The 15,756-nt window shown below is 31.5% G+C and overlaps 1 protein-coding gene across 1 annotated transcript in view; it reads right to left on the minus strand.

Moving 5' to 3' along the window:
• LOC129231067 (putative glycerol kinase 5) overlaps positions 1 to 15,756 on the minus strand; it is a 59,926-nt gene that overhangs the window by 22,343 nt on the left and 21,827 nt on the right. The window contains exons 4-7 of the mRNA XM_054865315.1: positions 14,572 to 14,665; positions 14,393 to 14,482; positions 10,674 to 10,715; positions 135 to 272 (exon numbers count right to left, since the gene is read on the minus strand). Coding sequence (XP_054721290.1) covers positions 135 to 272; positions 10,674 to 10,715; positions 14,393 to 14,482; positions 14,572 to 14,665 — 364 coding nt within the window. The remainder of the gene's footprint in view (positions 1 to 134; positions 273 to 10,673; positions 10,716 to 14,392; positions 14,483 to 14,571; positions 14,666 to 15,756) is intronic.

Here is a 15,756-nt window from a genome sequence, read left to right on the forward strand (position 1 = left end):
TTCGTAAGGTTTCATTATTCAAAAGACTCATTTCTGACCATTATTTTATCACAAATCATATACATATCATTCAGAGAATATTTCAAAATAGAAAATATGGAATGAATAAACATTTAATTGAAACACAAAAATACCTTGAATGGGTCGAAGAATCCAGTTACACAGGCATTTGAGCCATCTGTAGCATGAATTTTTCCACCAGTCAATTTCCACACTAACCATGTATCTATAGTTCCAAATAGCACTTTATTTTGAGAGCTGTCTTCTAGTATCTAAAAAATTTGATGAGAGGGATAACTGAATTTTTTAAAATTTTCATAGCATGTTAGTTTAAATAATAAGCAAGTACAAATTGCAAACATGGTTAGAAGTGGACAACCATTAAAAATATTATATTAAAACAGTGAATTCTTCAAACATTTAATAACTACATGAGAATTGACGTATTTATTACAATGCGTAAATAAATAGAAATAAAAAAATGTATCAATCAACGTACCCACAGACTGTGCAGTGTGGAGGGTCTACTGCATTAAAGGGGCCCATGGCTCTCAGTGGATTAGAAATCCAGCGGGCAGTTAGGGATCAGTTTAAGCCCCCTGCTGATTTTTTGCAGGGGGTCCAAAATTTATAGATTTGGGCCTGGGTCAAGGTGCAAGTTTGGTTTAGTACCTGGCCGCAAACTTTATCTCAAAAAATAATCATAAGCTTTGAAATATTGACATTAAATTAAAATTTTTAAGAGAACACAATCATTATATTTAAGCTCCATCAAAAATACAAAGTTCTTTAACATAGTGATCTTGTCATTGCACATTATAACATTCATTCTAAAGATCTGAAAAGTTTGAAGCAGTGGTTATTAACCTTTTGGTTACGACGCCAATTGGGGTCATGAAGATATTCCTATGGGGTCGCAACATTATTTCGACTTTTAAAATATGTATTACAGTTTTAAAATCATTACCCAAAAGAAAAATTATCATTATCAATAAAAATAATCATGGCTTTCATGTTAAAATCCATATTTCGTTTCTAAACTTATTCTAATGCAAAGTGATAATTCTAAGAAATTTCCTTTTGTTAAAATGTTTAGATTACAGCATTTAAAATAGAAAAAAATATTATATATATAAACATCAATAGAACAATCAACAGACAAGATTACAACACAGATAAAAGACAGAGATGAAGCCAGTACTCTTCAGCAGTGGAAACTTCATCCTCTGGTCGAAAAACCAAAAATTTTAATACTAAAACTAAGAATAGGATGTCCAATTACAAAAAAAGTCAATATTCAGGTTTTTCACATTGGGCAAAAGCACCACATGTGAAAAATGGATGCAGATTTTTGGAACTAAGACCTAAAACTAAGCACTGGGGTTTAGTCTTGGAGACTAGAAGCCAAGGTTATCAATAACGTCCCTCTACCGTACCGCCAGCAAAAATCAAAAGTCTTACCTATGTGTCCAGGTGCAAAAGTAAAAGCCGCATCTATCGGGGCCATTTCCGTCCCAGTCGATAAAAATAAAAACAAAATCTATCCAATGAATATAAAAACTGAATAAACAAATGTGTCATCCATAAAAACAGTTCTGTAGACATTCCAGGTCGACCGAAAAACTTAATTAGCAAAAACATCATTAACTGGAGTCCAAACATTGGGTTTACTCTAGAAAAATCATATATGTGACAAGAAAGAAGGTTACTAAGAAGTGAAGTGTTGGTTAAAGGCAATACTAGAAAAAATATTATTTACGAGATTATTTGGGAAATGGTTTTCAAGTAGTTTATTTTTAAGTAGATTAATTTCTTCGTTGAATGCTGTAATTGTGTTGCAGATTCTTTTGATTCTGATGGCTTGCAAAACAATTATGCCAATTAAAACTTTTTTTACTGAGGCAAGAAGAAAAACATTGCAGACAGTTAACTTTGAATTGAAATTTGCATCTTTTACCATAAATAGTGGTTTCACAGTTGAAGTCAGTATTAATTTTAGTGTCAAGGAAGTTAAAAATTTAACTATCAGAACTAGTCTTTTTTAATGTGAGGGAGTTATGAAAAATATTTTTACTGAGTTTAGAAAAGTTGGAGTAGTTGATACATAATAAATCATCAATATATCTGCAACAAAAAGGTGTAGTACTAGGATTATCAATAGAAAATTTTCTTTCATAAAACAAAAGAAAAAGGTTATCTAGGATAGAACTAAAATTAGCACCCATAGCAATACCATTAATTTGTTGAAAGCAAGAATAGCCATTTTTGAAATAGTTGTTGAGGATGCAAAATTTAAAAAGTTTAAGAAAAAATCCTCATTAATATTGAGTGAAGTATTGACAGTTTTACAAAGTTCAGTAAATGTAAATTGCAGTTCATTGAGTGGAATGTTGGTAAACAGATTTTCAAAATCAAATGTTTCTAGATGAAAGATGTCGAACATATTAACCCATTCCTTGCCCCGGCCGATACAGGATCGGTCGCGCAGTTTGTGTTAATACTGCCCCGGCCGATTCAGGCTCGTCGCAAGAAAATGGTTCCTAACTGCCCTCGACGATCCTGTGTCGTCACGGCGTTTCTAGCAGTTTTTGCTTCGGCCGAATATGTGTCGGCGATCCTTCCAGGAGCAGAACCCTGTTATTGCGCTTCTCTGTTGGGTTCTGGAGCTTTTAGGGGAGCGGTAATCAAGCTCTTTTCTTAGACAAAAGGGATGTAACTTATAGTATTTCACAGAACTTGTTGTAATTTATTTTATTTTACTAAGATATTAACTTTTCAAGTACTCTTTGATGGGACACGTATAATGCTTCAAATAATCAGGCATTATATTTTTATCTTTTCGTGGAAGCTTTGTTTCTTAGCATTCTGGCATTTGAACTCCTGATGAACAAGTGTGAAAATATTTCCTTACATATTTATCAATATTTCTATGCCTGAATAAAGCAAATAAACAGAAATATGTTTTTCTTGTTATCAAAAATCCACCTTCTTACGCAAGTATCCTTCACTAAATTGTTCATAATCCTCAAATTTTATAATTTATTTTACGCAATATTTTTTTAAAAATTATCTTACGTATCTTAATTTTGTACGAGTACGTTTTTTTTAAAATTATTATAATGTGTTTACTACGCTTTTTATTTATTCGTATACTATTATTATTTTTTAGTGCTTATTTATTTTTAAATCATGATATTTTGAAACGTAAATTATATCTTTTTATATTCGCGGCACCCTTTGATGGATTTTTAGAGATACGATTTTGAATATTTTTTATTTCACGAAAAAAAAAAGACGACCGCATTGACTATACGTAAAAATTGACTATGTAAAACATAAAACAGATACGACAGTACGAATAAAATGATAATATCTTGAGTTCTTTTTTTGTACGCTTTACTCATAAGAAACAAACCATTCCTTTTCTCCCATTCTTTTTCAGATTTTATTTATTGTCTTAAAATAGCTCCAATGTTTTAATTGTACCTTCTTTTATGAGATTTTAAAAATACAAATTAAATATTTGGTTTCTTTTCAATAATCAAATTGCCATAATTAGTAACTAATCCTATGAAACTAAAATTTATCCAAGTATGTTTAAAAAAAAGATTTAAAATCCGACTCGATTTCAAGCAAGATCTCCTTTTTTTTCCTTCTGAAGACATGTTCCGTCATATAAGCATAAAAGCTTGCCTTGAAATTCCTTTCTGAGCTAAACTGTTTTGTTGTAAGAAAATAATGTGGAAGGGTTGACCACAAAACACTAAAACCTTCTGACCATTCTTTGAATGGAACTAACTTGCTCGGATGTTTGCAAAGAGGGTCCTTGGAGAATACAGACCTCCCAGTCGGTCTAGTTATTCCTCTCTCAGCTGGGGGCTTTTAGTTGCATGCACAAAAGTATCCTTTAGGGAAATAGGGGATTAGCCGCAAGTTTTGATCTTTTGTAATCATTTATCTTTAAAATACTTCCCACGCTTGAGCAACTGATATCTGGGCATTCAGAAGGGATTTAAAAGTCACCTGAATTACGATAAAAGTCGACCATAGTCCTGCCATCAAAGGGTTCTGTGTTTATTGGTCGTTTTGAAGTGTCACAATATATCAAAAGGCACCGAAGAATACTTTTTATCCTCTTAGAATATCATTCCCACACTTAAAGCGTTTTTGTCCATTCAGCGTTTTGTCCGCTTGCTCACACGTTGGATCGATCAGTCAATTGTTTGAAGAATGTTTTGTTGAGGCCTTTTGAAAGATAGATCATCTTACGTTTAACAGTAAAAGAAAAAAAAAGATATACTGAGATAAAAGCAAAAATAAAAATAAATTAATAAAATAATTAGTGTTATGAAAATAATTTCTTTTCGTCCAATCCTCTATTGTTTCTTATTTTCCTGTTATGTACTGCGTAAATGTATGAATATTTCAGCACATATTAGCAACCTTGTATTTTATTGCACTATTTAATTCAGTGCTTAAAAACAAATAAAGCGAAGCGATTTTCGAATGCAAGCTGAACAGCAAAAACAACATTAAAATACCGATAGCAAAATGGGGAGAAAAGTGTTATTATAACGTAGCAAAAAGCAACTCCGTTTCGTTATCTGCGGCATGCGCGTTAAGGGTTTTCGGGCTGGTCATCGAATGGGTTAAGTAACTTGATCACATCATTGCTGTTATTGATTATCCAATACCATTTCTCTTGACAGAGCTTAAGTTGATTTAAAATCTTTTTAGGATAAAATTCAAGTTTAACACTGAGACTTTTTTCAATTGTGTTCATGGCAGAACAGATAAATCGAAAAGAAACAGGTGTTTTGTGGAATTTGGGAATTGCATAAAGATAAGGTAAATGGATAGTCTTAGGACGGGGTAATTTCAAGAGTTTGTAGGAAGCAAAGAATTTTTTTTTATGATGGAAGATTCATTTAGTGTGGGACATTTATAAGTAGTAGTTTTTTTCTAATTAAGATTTCATAACAGTGGCATAAAGTTTTTTACAACAGATAGAAAAATTGGAGCTGGCTTTGCAACAACAGTGAAAACATATGCTTCTTTAAGTTTTTTAAGTGAATTAAGATCATCTGCAGAAAATTGGAAAAAAGAAGAGTCCCTATTGATAATTTCACGAAGTATAATTATTAAATGAAGCAGAAAATCGTGTCTGTATTCCAGAAAAGCAACGAGTAGAGTATTGTAACAGTAGGATATTTTTCTAATGAAATCATATAGTTCACTGGAAAGTCTATAGGCGTTCCAAAAATTAATTCTAAAGTTGGGACGGAATTTGGTACCAAGTGCAAAAATGTTTTTAAGATTATTATTTTGCAGAAAATTTAGATCGTCAGTTAAAAAAAAACATTTTGAAAAAAAAATAGAACCGACTTCAAAATTGCTCTAAAAAGTGAAAAATAATTTTATTCTTTAAACACCATCGATAATGCTTTTAAGCGTAATTTTTGAAGTTGGCGCAAAAACAAAACGTAAAATCCAGTGTGCTTCGTACATATTTTTTTTCTGAAAAGCATCCAAAGTTACGAACGAAACATTTATATCGTTATTCAAATATGCTGTCATGAATGCATAATGTATGTGATAGTGAAGAAACTGGGCCTGGTTAAATTTATAGTTGTATTTGAGTTATGGCTGTGAATGATTTTATATATCGTTTTTGCGCCAACTTCAAAAATTATGTTTAAAAGCATTATTGATGGTGTTTAAAGAATAAAATTATTTTTCACTTTTTAGAGCAATTTTGAAGTCGGTTCTATTTTTTTTTTTTTCAAAATTTTTTTATTTCATTCTTTTTAGTGTAATTGTAGGTATTTCAGAAATAGTAAGAAGTTACCATCACGAAACTTCACATTTTTTTCTTAAAAATGCTCCATACTAAAAAAAACACTATTGACACGCGTTAAACTTTAAGCGATTGGCACTAAAAACTTATCTTTGTTCCTCTCTGGAAATCATGGGTAGTTAATTTAATTATAACCATTTAAGTATTGCATTTTTCCAAACTAATTTACATTCCACAGCATCTAAGTTGCTCATGATGCAATCCTGTATTTTCTTACTTAGCCCCGATCATCTGTTATCGGCATAGATGATAACGATAAAAATACTACAGAGTAGTTGAGGCAAACCTAATGGTAGCATTGTGAAGGCTAAGCAGATCCTAATCACTGCATCACCTCGCTTCCAGGTTAGGTTTACCCCTACTATGGAGCAATAGCACTGAAGAAAGGAAGATTTTGATAATTCACATAGGGTTACTATAAATCAGCTGGGTTACTAAAATAAAATTATTTACCCCAAAAATGAGCCGACAGCGCCAGATTCCCCATTATCGAAGTATCCCTTGAAGAAATTTGATGCTTGCTTCAGAGAAGCCTTCATTCAAAATTATCATTACAATTACTATTAATGTTACTTTTATATGGCACCAACCTTTTATAACAATGAGTTTCATATTGTCGCGTAGATGAAGATAGCGAAGACGATGTGAAAGCCAAATGAAGCGAATACTCGTTAGGCTCAACTCGAGATCTTTATTCAGAACCACGAATGAACGTTACATCTCCTTATATACAACTTGAGAAAGTGCTGGAACTTTCCAGACTTGGAAATATACAGAAATTAATAGAACATTCGAGAAAATACGGGAAACAGTAGAAACGAAATTTTAGTAAAATTCACCTTGTCCTAGTCGGGATTTGAACCCGGGTCGCTCGTGTGGGAGGCGAGAATTCTACCACTGAGCCACCGTTATCCACAGATGAAAAGTGCGAACTTTGCTACAATATCATTTTAATCATTTAATAGGAAAATTGCATAAAATTTACTGTTTTTTGCCCATAATTTTTTTAAAGAAAAAATATGGTCAAACAAATTAATGGGACATAAGTTGAGCCATCCCTTATCCATTAAAAAAAGAATCATCAAAATCGTTTCACTATGTGAGAAGCTATGAGTGGACAAACAAAAAAAAACATACATACGGTCTGAACTGATAACCGCCTCCTTTTTGAAGTCGGTTAACAAGACCAAAGGTAGAAATGAAAAATTCAGTGTCAGCAAAATTAACACAATTACTATTTAAATCGAGGTATTTTTCAAAATTTTCAGCAGCATCATGATAATTTAGAATTTTCTTGGAAAAAGGGGGAGTGAATTTGAAACTAAACATAATATCAAGATCTTGAATTGGAAAAATTTTTAAGAGATTATTGTGTATTTTTGATGAAGATTGTCGAAAGATTTCTGTAAGAAGCTGAAAGTATTAATAATAACAGGAATTCTTATCTTGAAACGAACCAACTTTTTAGGTTAAAAGATCATAGCATAATGATTCAAAATGTGAATTTTTAACGATGTATTGAGGTAACGCATTTTTAATTTTTTAAAATATTTAAGTTTTAGATGAAAAATAAAAATTCCGACAACTTCAGTATTATAGAATATTATCAATAACAGCAATGATGTGATCAAATTACTTAATATGTTCGACATCTTTCATCTAGAAACATTTGATTTTGAAAATCTGTTTACCAACATTCCACTCAATGAACTGCAATTTACAGTTACTGAACTTTTTAAAACTGTCAATACTTCACTCAATATTAATGAGGATTTTTTCTTAAACTTTTTAAATTTTGCATCCTCAACAACTATTTCAAAAATGGCTATTCTTGCTTTCAACAAATTAATGGTATTGCTATGAGTGCTAATTTTAGTTCTACCCTAGCTAACCTTTTTCTTTTGTTTTATGAAAGAAAATTTTCTATTGATAATCCTAGTACTACACCTTTTTGTTGCAGATATATTGATGATTTATTATGTATCAACTACTCCAACTTTTCTAAACTCAGCAAAAATATTTATCATAACTCCCGCACATTAAAAAAGACTAGTTCTAATAGTAAAATTTTTAACTTCCTTGACATTAAAATTAATATTGACTTCAACTGTGAAAACACTATTTATGATAAAAGACGCGAATTTCAATTCAAAGTTAACTGTTATCAAAGTTTTTCTTCTTGCCTCAGTAAAAAAGTTTTTATTGGCATCATTGTTTCGCATGCCATCAGAATCAAAAGAATCTGCAACACGGTTATGGCATTCAACCAAGAAATTAATCTACTTAAAAATAAACTACTTGAAAACCATTTCCCAAATAATCTCGTCAATAATATTTTCTCTAGCATTGCCTTTAACCAACACTTTGCCTCACTGTAACCGTCTTACTTGTCACGTATATGGTTTTTCTACAGTAAACCAAATGTTTGTACTCCAGTTGATGATGTTTTTATGAATTAAGTTTTTCGGTCCACCTGGATTGTCTTTGGAACTGTTTTTATGGATGACACATTTATTTATTTAGTTAGTTTTTATATTCATTGGATTGATTTTGTTTTTATTTTTAGACGCACAGAAATGGCCCCGATGGGCGCGGATTTTACTTTTACACCCGGACACATAGGTAAGACTTGATTTTTGCTGGTGGTACGGTGGAGGGACATTATTGATAGCCTTAGCTTCAGTTGTCCGAGACGAAACCCCAGTGCCTAGTTTTAGGTCTTAGTTCCAAAAGTCTACATTCATTTTTCACACGTGATGCTTTTGTTCAATGTGAAGAAACCTGAATGTTGACTTTTTCGGAATTGAACATCCTATTCTTAGTTTCAGTATTGAAATTTTTGGTCTTTCGACCATAGGATGAAGTTTCCACTGCTGAAGAGTACTGGCTTCATCTCTGTCTTTTATCTGTGCTGTAACTTTGTCTGTTGATTGTTCTATTGATGTTTATATTTACCTGGTTTATTTGTTTGGCTGCTTTGCGCATCTTTGGGCTTCTGGTTTATGGTACTCTAATTTTTTCCTCTTTAATATGTTTTCAATATATACAGTACTGGCCAGAATGGATAACTCACTTGTTTTTTTCCATTCATACTAACGTATTGGCGCCAGATGTTTGTTTTGGCCAGCAGTGAAAAAGATGGTATTCTTGCTTGGCATTTGGTTAGTTTATTGGATGTGTTCTCCGTGTATTGACGCATAAATTTTTGCAGAAGGGTAAAATAATATCAAAATGCCCAGTAGAAGAATTTTACGCAAAATGCATGCACAAGTAAAGATTCTGAGCAAAGATGCTAAATGTGCTTGAGGAAGTGCTGCCCGATTACAATTGGCACAAAAGATAGTTTCCAAATCTATAAGTAATTTTAAAATGGAAATTATGGATATTCAAAGCCAAAAGGTCGTCACAAGAGCACAAGCAAGCGCATTGATGAGAATATCAGCGGAAGCAATCCAAGCTGGTTTACCAAAAGATAATAATGTCAATAATTAAAGGACAATCTGCAGGAGGCTATTCAATGCCAATTTAAAGTCTTACAAGCCTACAAAGAAGCCTAAATTGTCTCTCAAAAACATTGCTGACCGACTGAAATTTTGTAAAAATTATCAGGGGTGGACTGCGGAGCAATGGAAACATGATATGTTTTCTGACGTGACTCAAGTATCGCAGTTTTATGCATTTTGTAGAAACATAAGACGACCTCCTGATAAAAGAGACTGTCAACTCTACAGTATTCCCACCGTTAAAAATGCTGCAAAACTCATGATCTGAGGAGCCATTTCTGCCAAGGGAAGATGTGAATTGTGGTTCATGCCTGAAGGCACAATAATTAATTAATGGAACTGTTTATCTCAAACTGCTAAAAGAGATGTTACCAACGTTTATGAATATCAACCAGTGCACACTTCCAACATGATGGATCACATTGCCACCAGACTAAATCTGTTATGACATGTATTGCAAAAAAAGGGGTTTCAGATCCTTAAGCTATGGCCAAGAAATTTCCCAGATCTAAACCTAATCGAGAACTCCTGGGTAATTTTAAAACGCAAAGTTGATGAGCGTAACCCCACCTCTTTTTTGGACTTAAGAGAAATTATAAAACAAGTGCGAATTATAGAAATCACACCACACTATTGCCAAAAATTATGTATTTCCATGCCTAATCGTATCTAAGCTGTATTGAAAAAAAAAGGTTTCCACATCAAATACTGAACATTTTCTCAATTATTTATGTATAATGTATTTATATAACTAAAATTAATCATTTCCATAAAATAAACATTTAGTAAAATGTTATTATTCTAGTGCATTCATAAACATCACAGTTTTTTGTGATGAGTCAGCCATTCTGGCCAGTACTGTATATATATATATATATATATATATATATATATATATATATATATATATATATATATATATATATATATATATATATACCAGTGCAGTAACAAATTAGGTATCTAACACCTAATTCAGATGTTAATAAGACCAAAGCCAAAAGTTTTGTAAAGAGTTCAAATTTGGAAAGGCTTGTTTTGTAGCTGCAAATTTTGTAATTTTGCTTCTACTGTCACTCTCATAAATACAAAAAGAGAGCTTTATCAATATAACAGTATAAAACAAATCACAATATACACTGATGAAAATTTACATAATAAACACATAAAATACTTGAAATTTATTCGAGAACAATTTGTTTAAATTTCATCCTATTTACATAAATATGCAAAAATAATAATAATAATAATGGAACTTATAAAACAAATAAAATTTTAAAGTCTGTGTTATCAAAAAAAAAAAAAAACTATACCTGTGGATAATTCTCCAAAATCCAGGCCAATCTCATCAATACCTATAAAAAATATACAACACATAGTATGTTTCACTTTCAGTACATGATATGTTCACTAGTATATGTTAAAATGAATAGACAATATGTGCTGGTTAATGTGATTTTTTGTGGCAGATGCTATTTGATAATAATGAATAATTGACAACAAAAATAATCAGGCAACAAAATTTTAGTTTTACTTAGTTTAATTATTGTTGTAGCTACAAATTTAAGAAGACAATACATTCTGATGCTCGTTTTATCAACACATTAGAAAAACATGATCACTAAAGAAGTTTTTGAAAGTCGTCTGCCTAGTGTTTTATCCTAGCAAATCAATGATTATATTTTAATATTTGTACCGCTTGAAAAAGTCCCTAACAGTAACTCTAAGTTGCTCCTAAGTCCCAAGACACTGAGAGCTCCTCATTTCCGTAGCAGTTACAGGATTTAACAAAATTTTAAGGTTTGTCCTCATTTTTATCTCGTGCTCTTCAGTAAAATTTCTTCAATAGAACAAGATGTAGCTTCTTATACATCTTCACTCAACACATCAGTCATGGTTGTAGCCTTTAAGTATTCTTGTTTACTGACATTTATTTTGCAAAGTCATTTTCAGCCAAGTCAGATGCTATGATACTTTTTCATCAAATTCTGGTACATCTGTACCTTCTTTGAGTTAAAATATTCCTCACGTAAAATTCTTAATTGTTTTCACAGGCATTCAAAATATAGATGACGTAGATATTTCCTCTTTGCAAAATTCTTTACATGCATTCCAATTTTCACTTTGTGGACAAGTTTGTTGAATGAAAGCAAATATCTTCCCATAAAATTTTGAACATGAATTCAAAAAGAAAAAGAACAAAAAAAAAAAAGAAAAAAAGAAAAAAAATCTATAGTACCACTACTCTGTCTTTTCCACTTATGACTATTATTTTACATTTACTATTATTTTAGTTTATTACAAACGGAGAAAAGCTGAGTTCAATTTTCTTGAAAATCAAATGTTCTTCTTGCTACTTGATCTTTTAAAATATTTTAAACTTTAGCGACATTGTTAACAATTAAAAGGAAAAAGCAATCAGAAAAATTTTTTTTAAGGAAATCTAAAAATATTTTAATTAACTATTTCAGAAAGGGCATAAGTCCTACGGAAATCCATTGGACTTATGCACTTTCTGAAATAATTGATTCATTTGTGAAGGCTTCTAATTAATGTCTAAATATGCAAGCATTTCCACAAATGGCACAGAGAAGGGGGCTTGGGGGCAAAAATTCCTGCCAGGGGCTTTGGTTTTGACATAATTGCCAACCCTAATACAGTAGTTTACGTACAAGTAAGGACATTTTCACTGAAACCCACCCCTGCCCAGACAGTGAATTCTGCCTGCGCTCATATTTCATGACATGATTTTAAAAGTATTTATAATATCAGACAAAATTCTGAAATTCATTTTTAAAAATATGTTAACTACATGTTCAGATTTCTTTGAAGTAACCAATTTTGATCGAAGAAATAATTAGAACCTTTTCTAAAATTTTCTGAAAAGGGAAGCAACTTATGTACAGAAAGTCTGCTCCATTCCTTTTGTAATGAATTTTTTTTGGAGGCAAAATTTGTATAAGGTTTAGTATAATCTTTTGTCCCTCAGATGAACCATGCTGAACAATTTAAAGCAGGGATATTCAACCTTTTAGATTTTGAAGAACCTTTTGAGATTATTCTTTACTTGAAGAAATCACTTGTTCAAGAAGCAGAAAAACAGAGAATAACCCCAAAGCATTATCTTACTCAAATTTATAAAATTTAATCACAATAAATACATCTAAATTAAAATAATAAATCCTAAAGTAGTTTTTTTTTTTCTGGTTTTCTAAAAAAAATCTATAACTATGACAAGAGCAAAAATATTTTAAATTGAAAAAAAATTCTAAAAACATTTTTTTTTATTGACTTGGCTATGATAGTCTTTATTGCTACTTCACCAGAGCCAATGAAGACCATACATGACCTGTAGTATCTCCATCAATGTTTTTGAAGCACATGGCTTTTAAAAACTTAAAAATTTAGTTTTAGTCATAAAATATTTTTTTTTCACTTTTACTTGCCAATTGCCTTTAAAAACTGGATTTTTTATTAAAATTATAATTTTACAAAAATTTTGGCGCTTTGGTTAAGCAAATTCCAACAGTGATCACTTGAGGAACTCCTGATAAAGTTAAGGGAGCCCAAGGGTTCTGAAAAATATGCCTTACAGAGCTTAAGGACCTTTTGCTTTTGTGCAGGTGCCAAGTCTTATTGAAATAGCCATGGTTGGTTTAAAGAATAATTTTGTTCCCAAGGAAGGAATCTGTCAAATAAGCTTACATAGTGTTTTTTTGGTTATTTTTCACAACTGATGCAACAAAAACAAGTGGCATTTTCTCACTTTGCAACTTCCTCTCCAAACCATAATGGACTATAGCTATTGGTGATGTTCCACAGAGCTAGCAGTCTTATGGCAATCTTTGACCACATTTTATCATTACAGCTATTAGGAACTTGCTCAATCTTGAAAAGTTTCTCCTGCGTGAAAACAATTTTTTCCCATTCATTGTCCGTCATCTGTTTGCATAGGATATGACTTCTTTGGGGCCATGTTCGATTATTTTCTTCAGTCACCCTCCAAACTTTTTCAAAAAATATATCCAGCATCTGAACTGTTTCTTCCCCCCTTGCAATCATGCAAACTTTTCATTATTAATCCAAATTTATTATGCAATTTTTCTCATTGGAACTCCTGTTGTTCCCTTCAGTTCTTGGTTCTCTCAGTTATGTTGATTTTGAAGTTTTTTAGCGTGTTTATCATTAACTTTCTCCCTTTTCTTAGTCTATCTACGTCATCACCAAATTCGTCAAACTGCTTAAATATATATGAATCTGTCTGCTTTGGGAGTTCCAACAATAAACAATTTTACATTGTCTATTTTCTTCATGGCCTTCTAGTGCATTGCAATGTATTTTTGGTGTCCCTTTGTTTATCACTCTTAACATAAGCGTTTGAGAAACAGGCTTCCATTGTTGCCCTAATGTTATACGACTCTTTGCAATTGCGGCATTTACAAAATGGTTTAATCGCCACTGCATGCAATGTCAAAAAGAACATTTAAGGCAGTGAGAAGCAAAGGGATGTAAGTAACAAAATTAAAAATTTGGAGATAACCAGTACAAATAATTGATGAACATCCCCTCTGTCTTGGGGCAAGAGATAGTACTAGTAGTTCTAGTAGGTGCTGCTATACAGCATGATTTAGAAAAAAAATTTAATGAAAGCCTACTCAGGACCTTATCTTTAAACATGTTTTACTCAAAACTTCAAAATGTCCACTTACATCCCTTTGCTTCTCACTGCCTCCTTTGTTAGGTCAGGTATACCATCAGAAAAATTAGATTGATTTTCCTAACGAGCAATTAATTTATGTAGCCTAAAATAAGCTTGAAATTATAATGTAATAAACACAATATTTTTATTTTTAAAAGTTGCCCAAGTTATTTTTTAACACCCTGTAGTTGCAACCAATTGCTTTTTTAACAGGCAAAATAAAGATTGGAATATTTTAAAGCAATTTAAAACTGAAGATCAGTAATATTTTAAAAATATTTCCTTAATTATGTAAATTGCATTTGAAATGAATGTCATCATGAAGTTTATTACCATTTCTGAACTAAATTTGAGAACACTAGCAACTTGAAACAGGTTTTTTCTTGTAATAAGATATAGCAGTTGAGCTCCAAATCTAAAAAGCTGTAAGCAAAATGCATTTATTTAAGCCTTTATGTTTAAAGTAAAATATTGAAAAGAAAGTGACCTTATTTGCTTGCTTAAGAACTTACTTTCATAGATATAGATGAATTCCACATATCACATCTTTCTACCACACGTTTATCTTTCCATGTTATAAAATTGTGGTAAGTGTCACCAGTCTCTCTAAAATATATATATAAATAAAAAAAGGCTAAATTATTTTTGCTTAAGTAATCTTTATATATATGAGTCAAAAAAAAAAAAAAAAATAAGATTTTTCAGTTCAATCACATAGAATGAAAAATATTTTGCAGGGCAACGAGTCACAAAATAAATCATTGTGTAGCAACACAATACAAAACAGCCCTAAGTGACACCCGCTGGGCTGCCACCAAGTTACAACACTAAAAATATCCTATTAAGTAACCTCTTGTAGGAATAATGCCCTCCAAAATAGTCACAAGATGCAGAATAATATCTAAAAAAGCATCTTAAAATTTTTATTACAGGGGAGGGTGGGCCACAATGAGACAAAAAACACATATTTTTCATTTTTCGTATATTGGCGAGTTCTAAAGCACAGAAATATACTTGATTATATTAAAGGTATCAAATTATAGTATATTGCACTAAATTTAGCTCATTTAATGTTAAAGTTTTAGCTTCTTACACAAATTTTAAGAGGGTGCGCAATGACCCCTTAATATACCATTAGCCGTAGCATAGAAAATGCCACAAATTTAAAAACATTTAATTTCTGCAGCTGTTCCTTTACAAATAATTATTTTATTGCAATTTTATATGCATATTACTAGTGTTCATTATAATATCTAGTATTGTTTTTTCAGTTCAAAGTATTTTTTTAACCTCCCTCCCCATGCTTATGAAGTTTGAGGGAGGGGGTTGAGCACCCTCTTCCAATTGAAATAGGATGCTAAAATTCTTACAGCATATTACTATCTATAAGTCTAAAAATATTGAGGGGTGTCCTGTTATCTAGGAGAAACTTTTTTTTATATGTATTTTTGAACCACCTTAATGGACAAGTAGGTGGGACATTTTCCTCTTTAGTCACACTTTGACTAAAATAGTATATATATTTTTTTCATTTCACTGGAAAACAGCTGTTTTTGCTACTAATATACACACTGTCTATTCAAAGTAATCACATCGCTTTAGTAGCCTTTTAGTCACTAGCAGAGATTAAAAATTATAACAACAAGAAAAAAGAATAGAAACTTTAAGTAGAGAGATTTCGGGTGGCAAATATAGAG

Source organism: Uloborus diversus, chromosome 10, assembly GCF_026930045.1.
Source record: "Uloborus diversus isolate 005 chromosome 10, Udiv.v.3.1, whole genome shotgun sequence".
NCBI classification, from domain to species: domain Eukaryota; kingdom Metazoa; phylum Arthropoda; class Arachnida; order Araneae; family Uloboridae; genus Uloborus; species Uloborus diversus.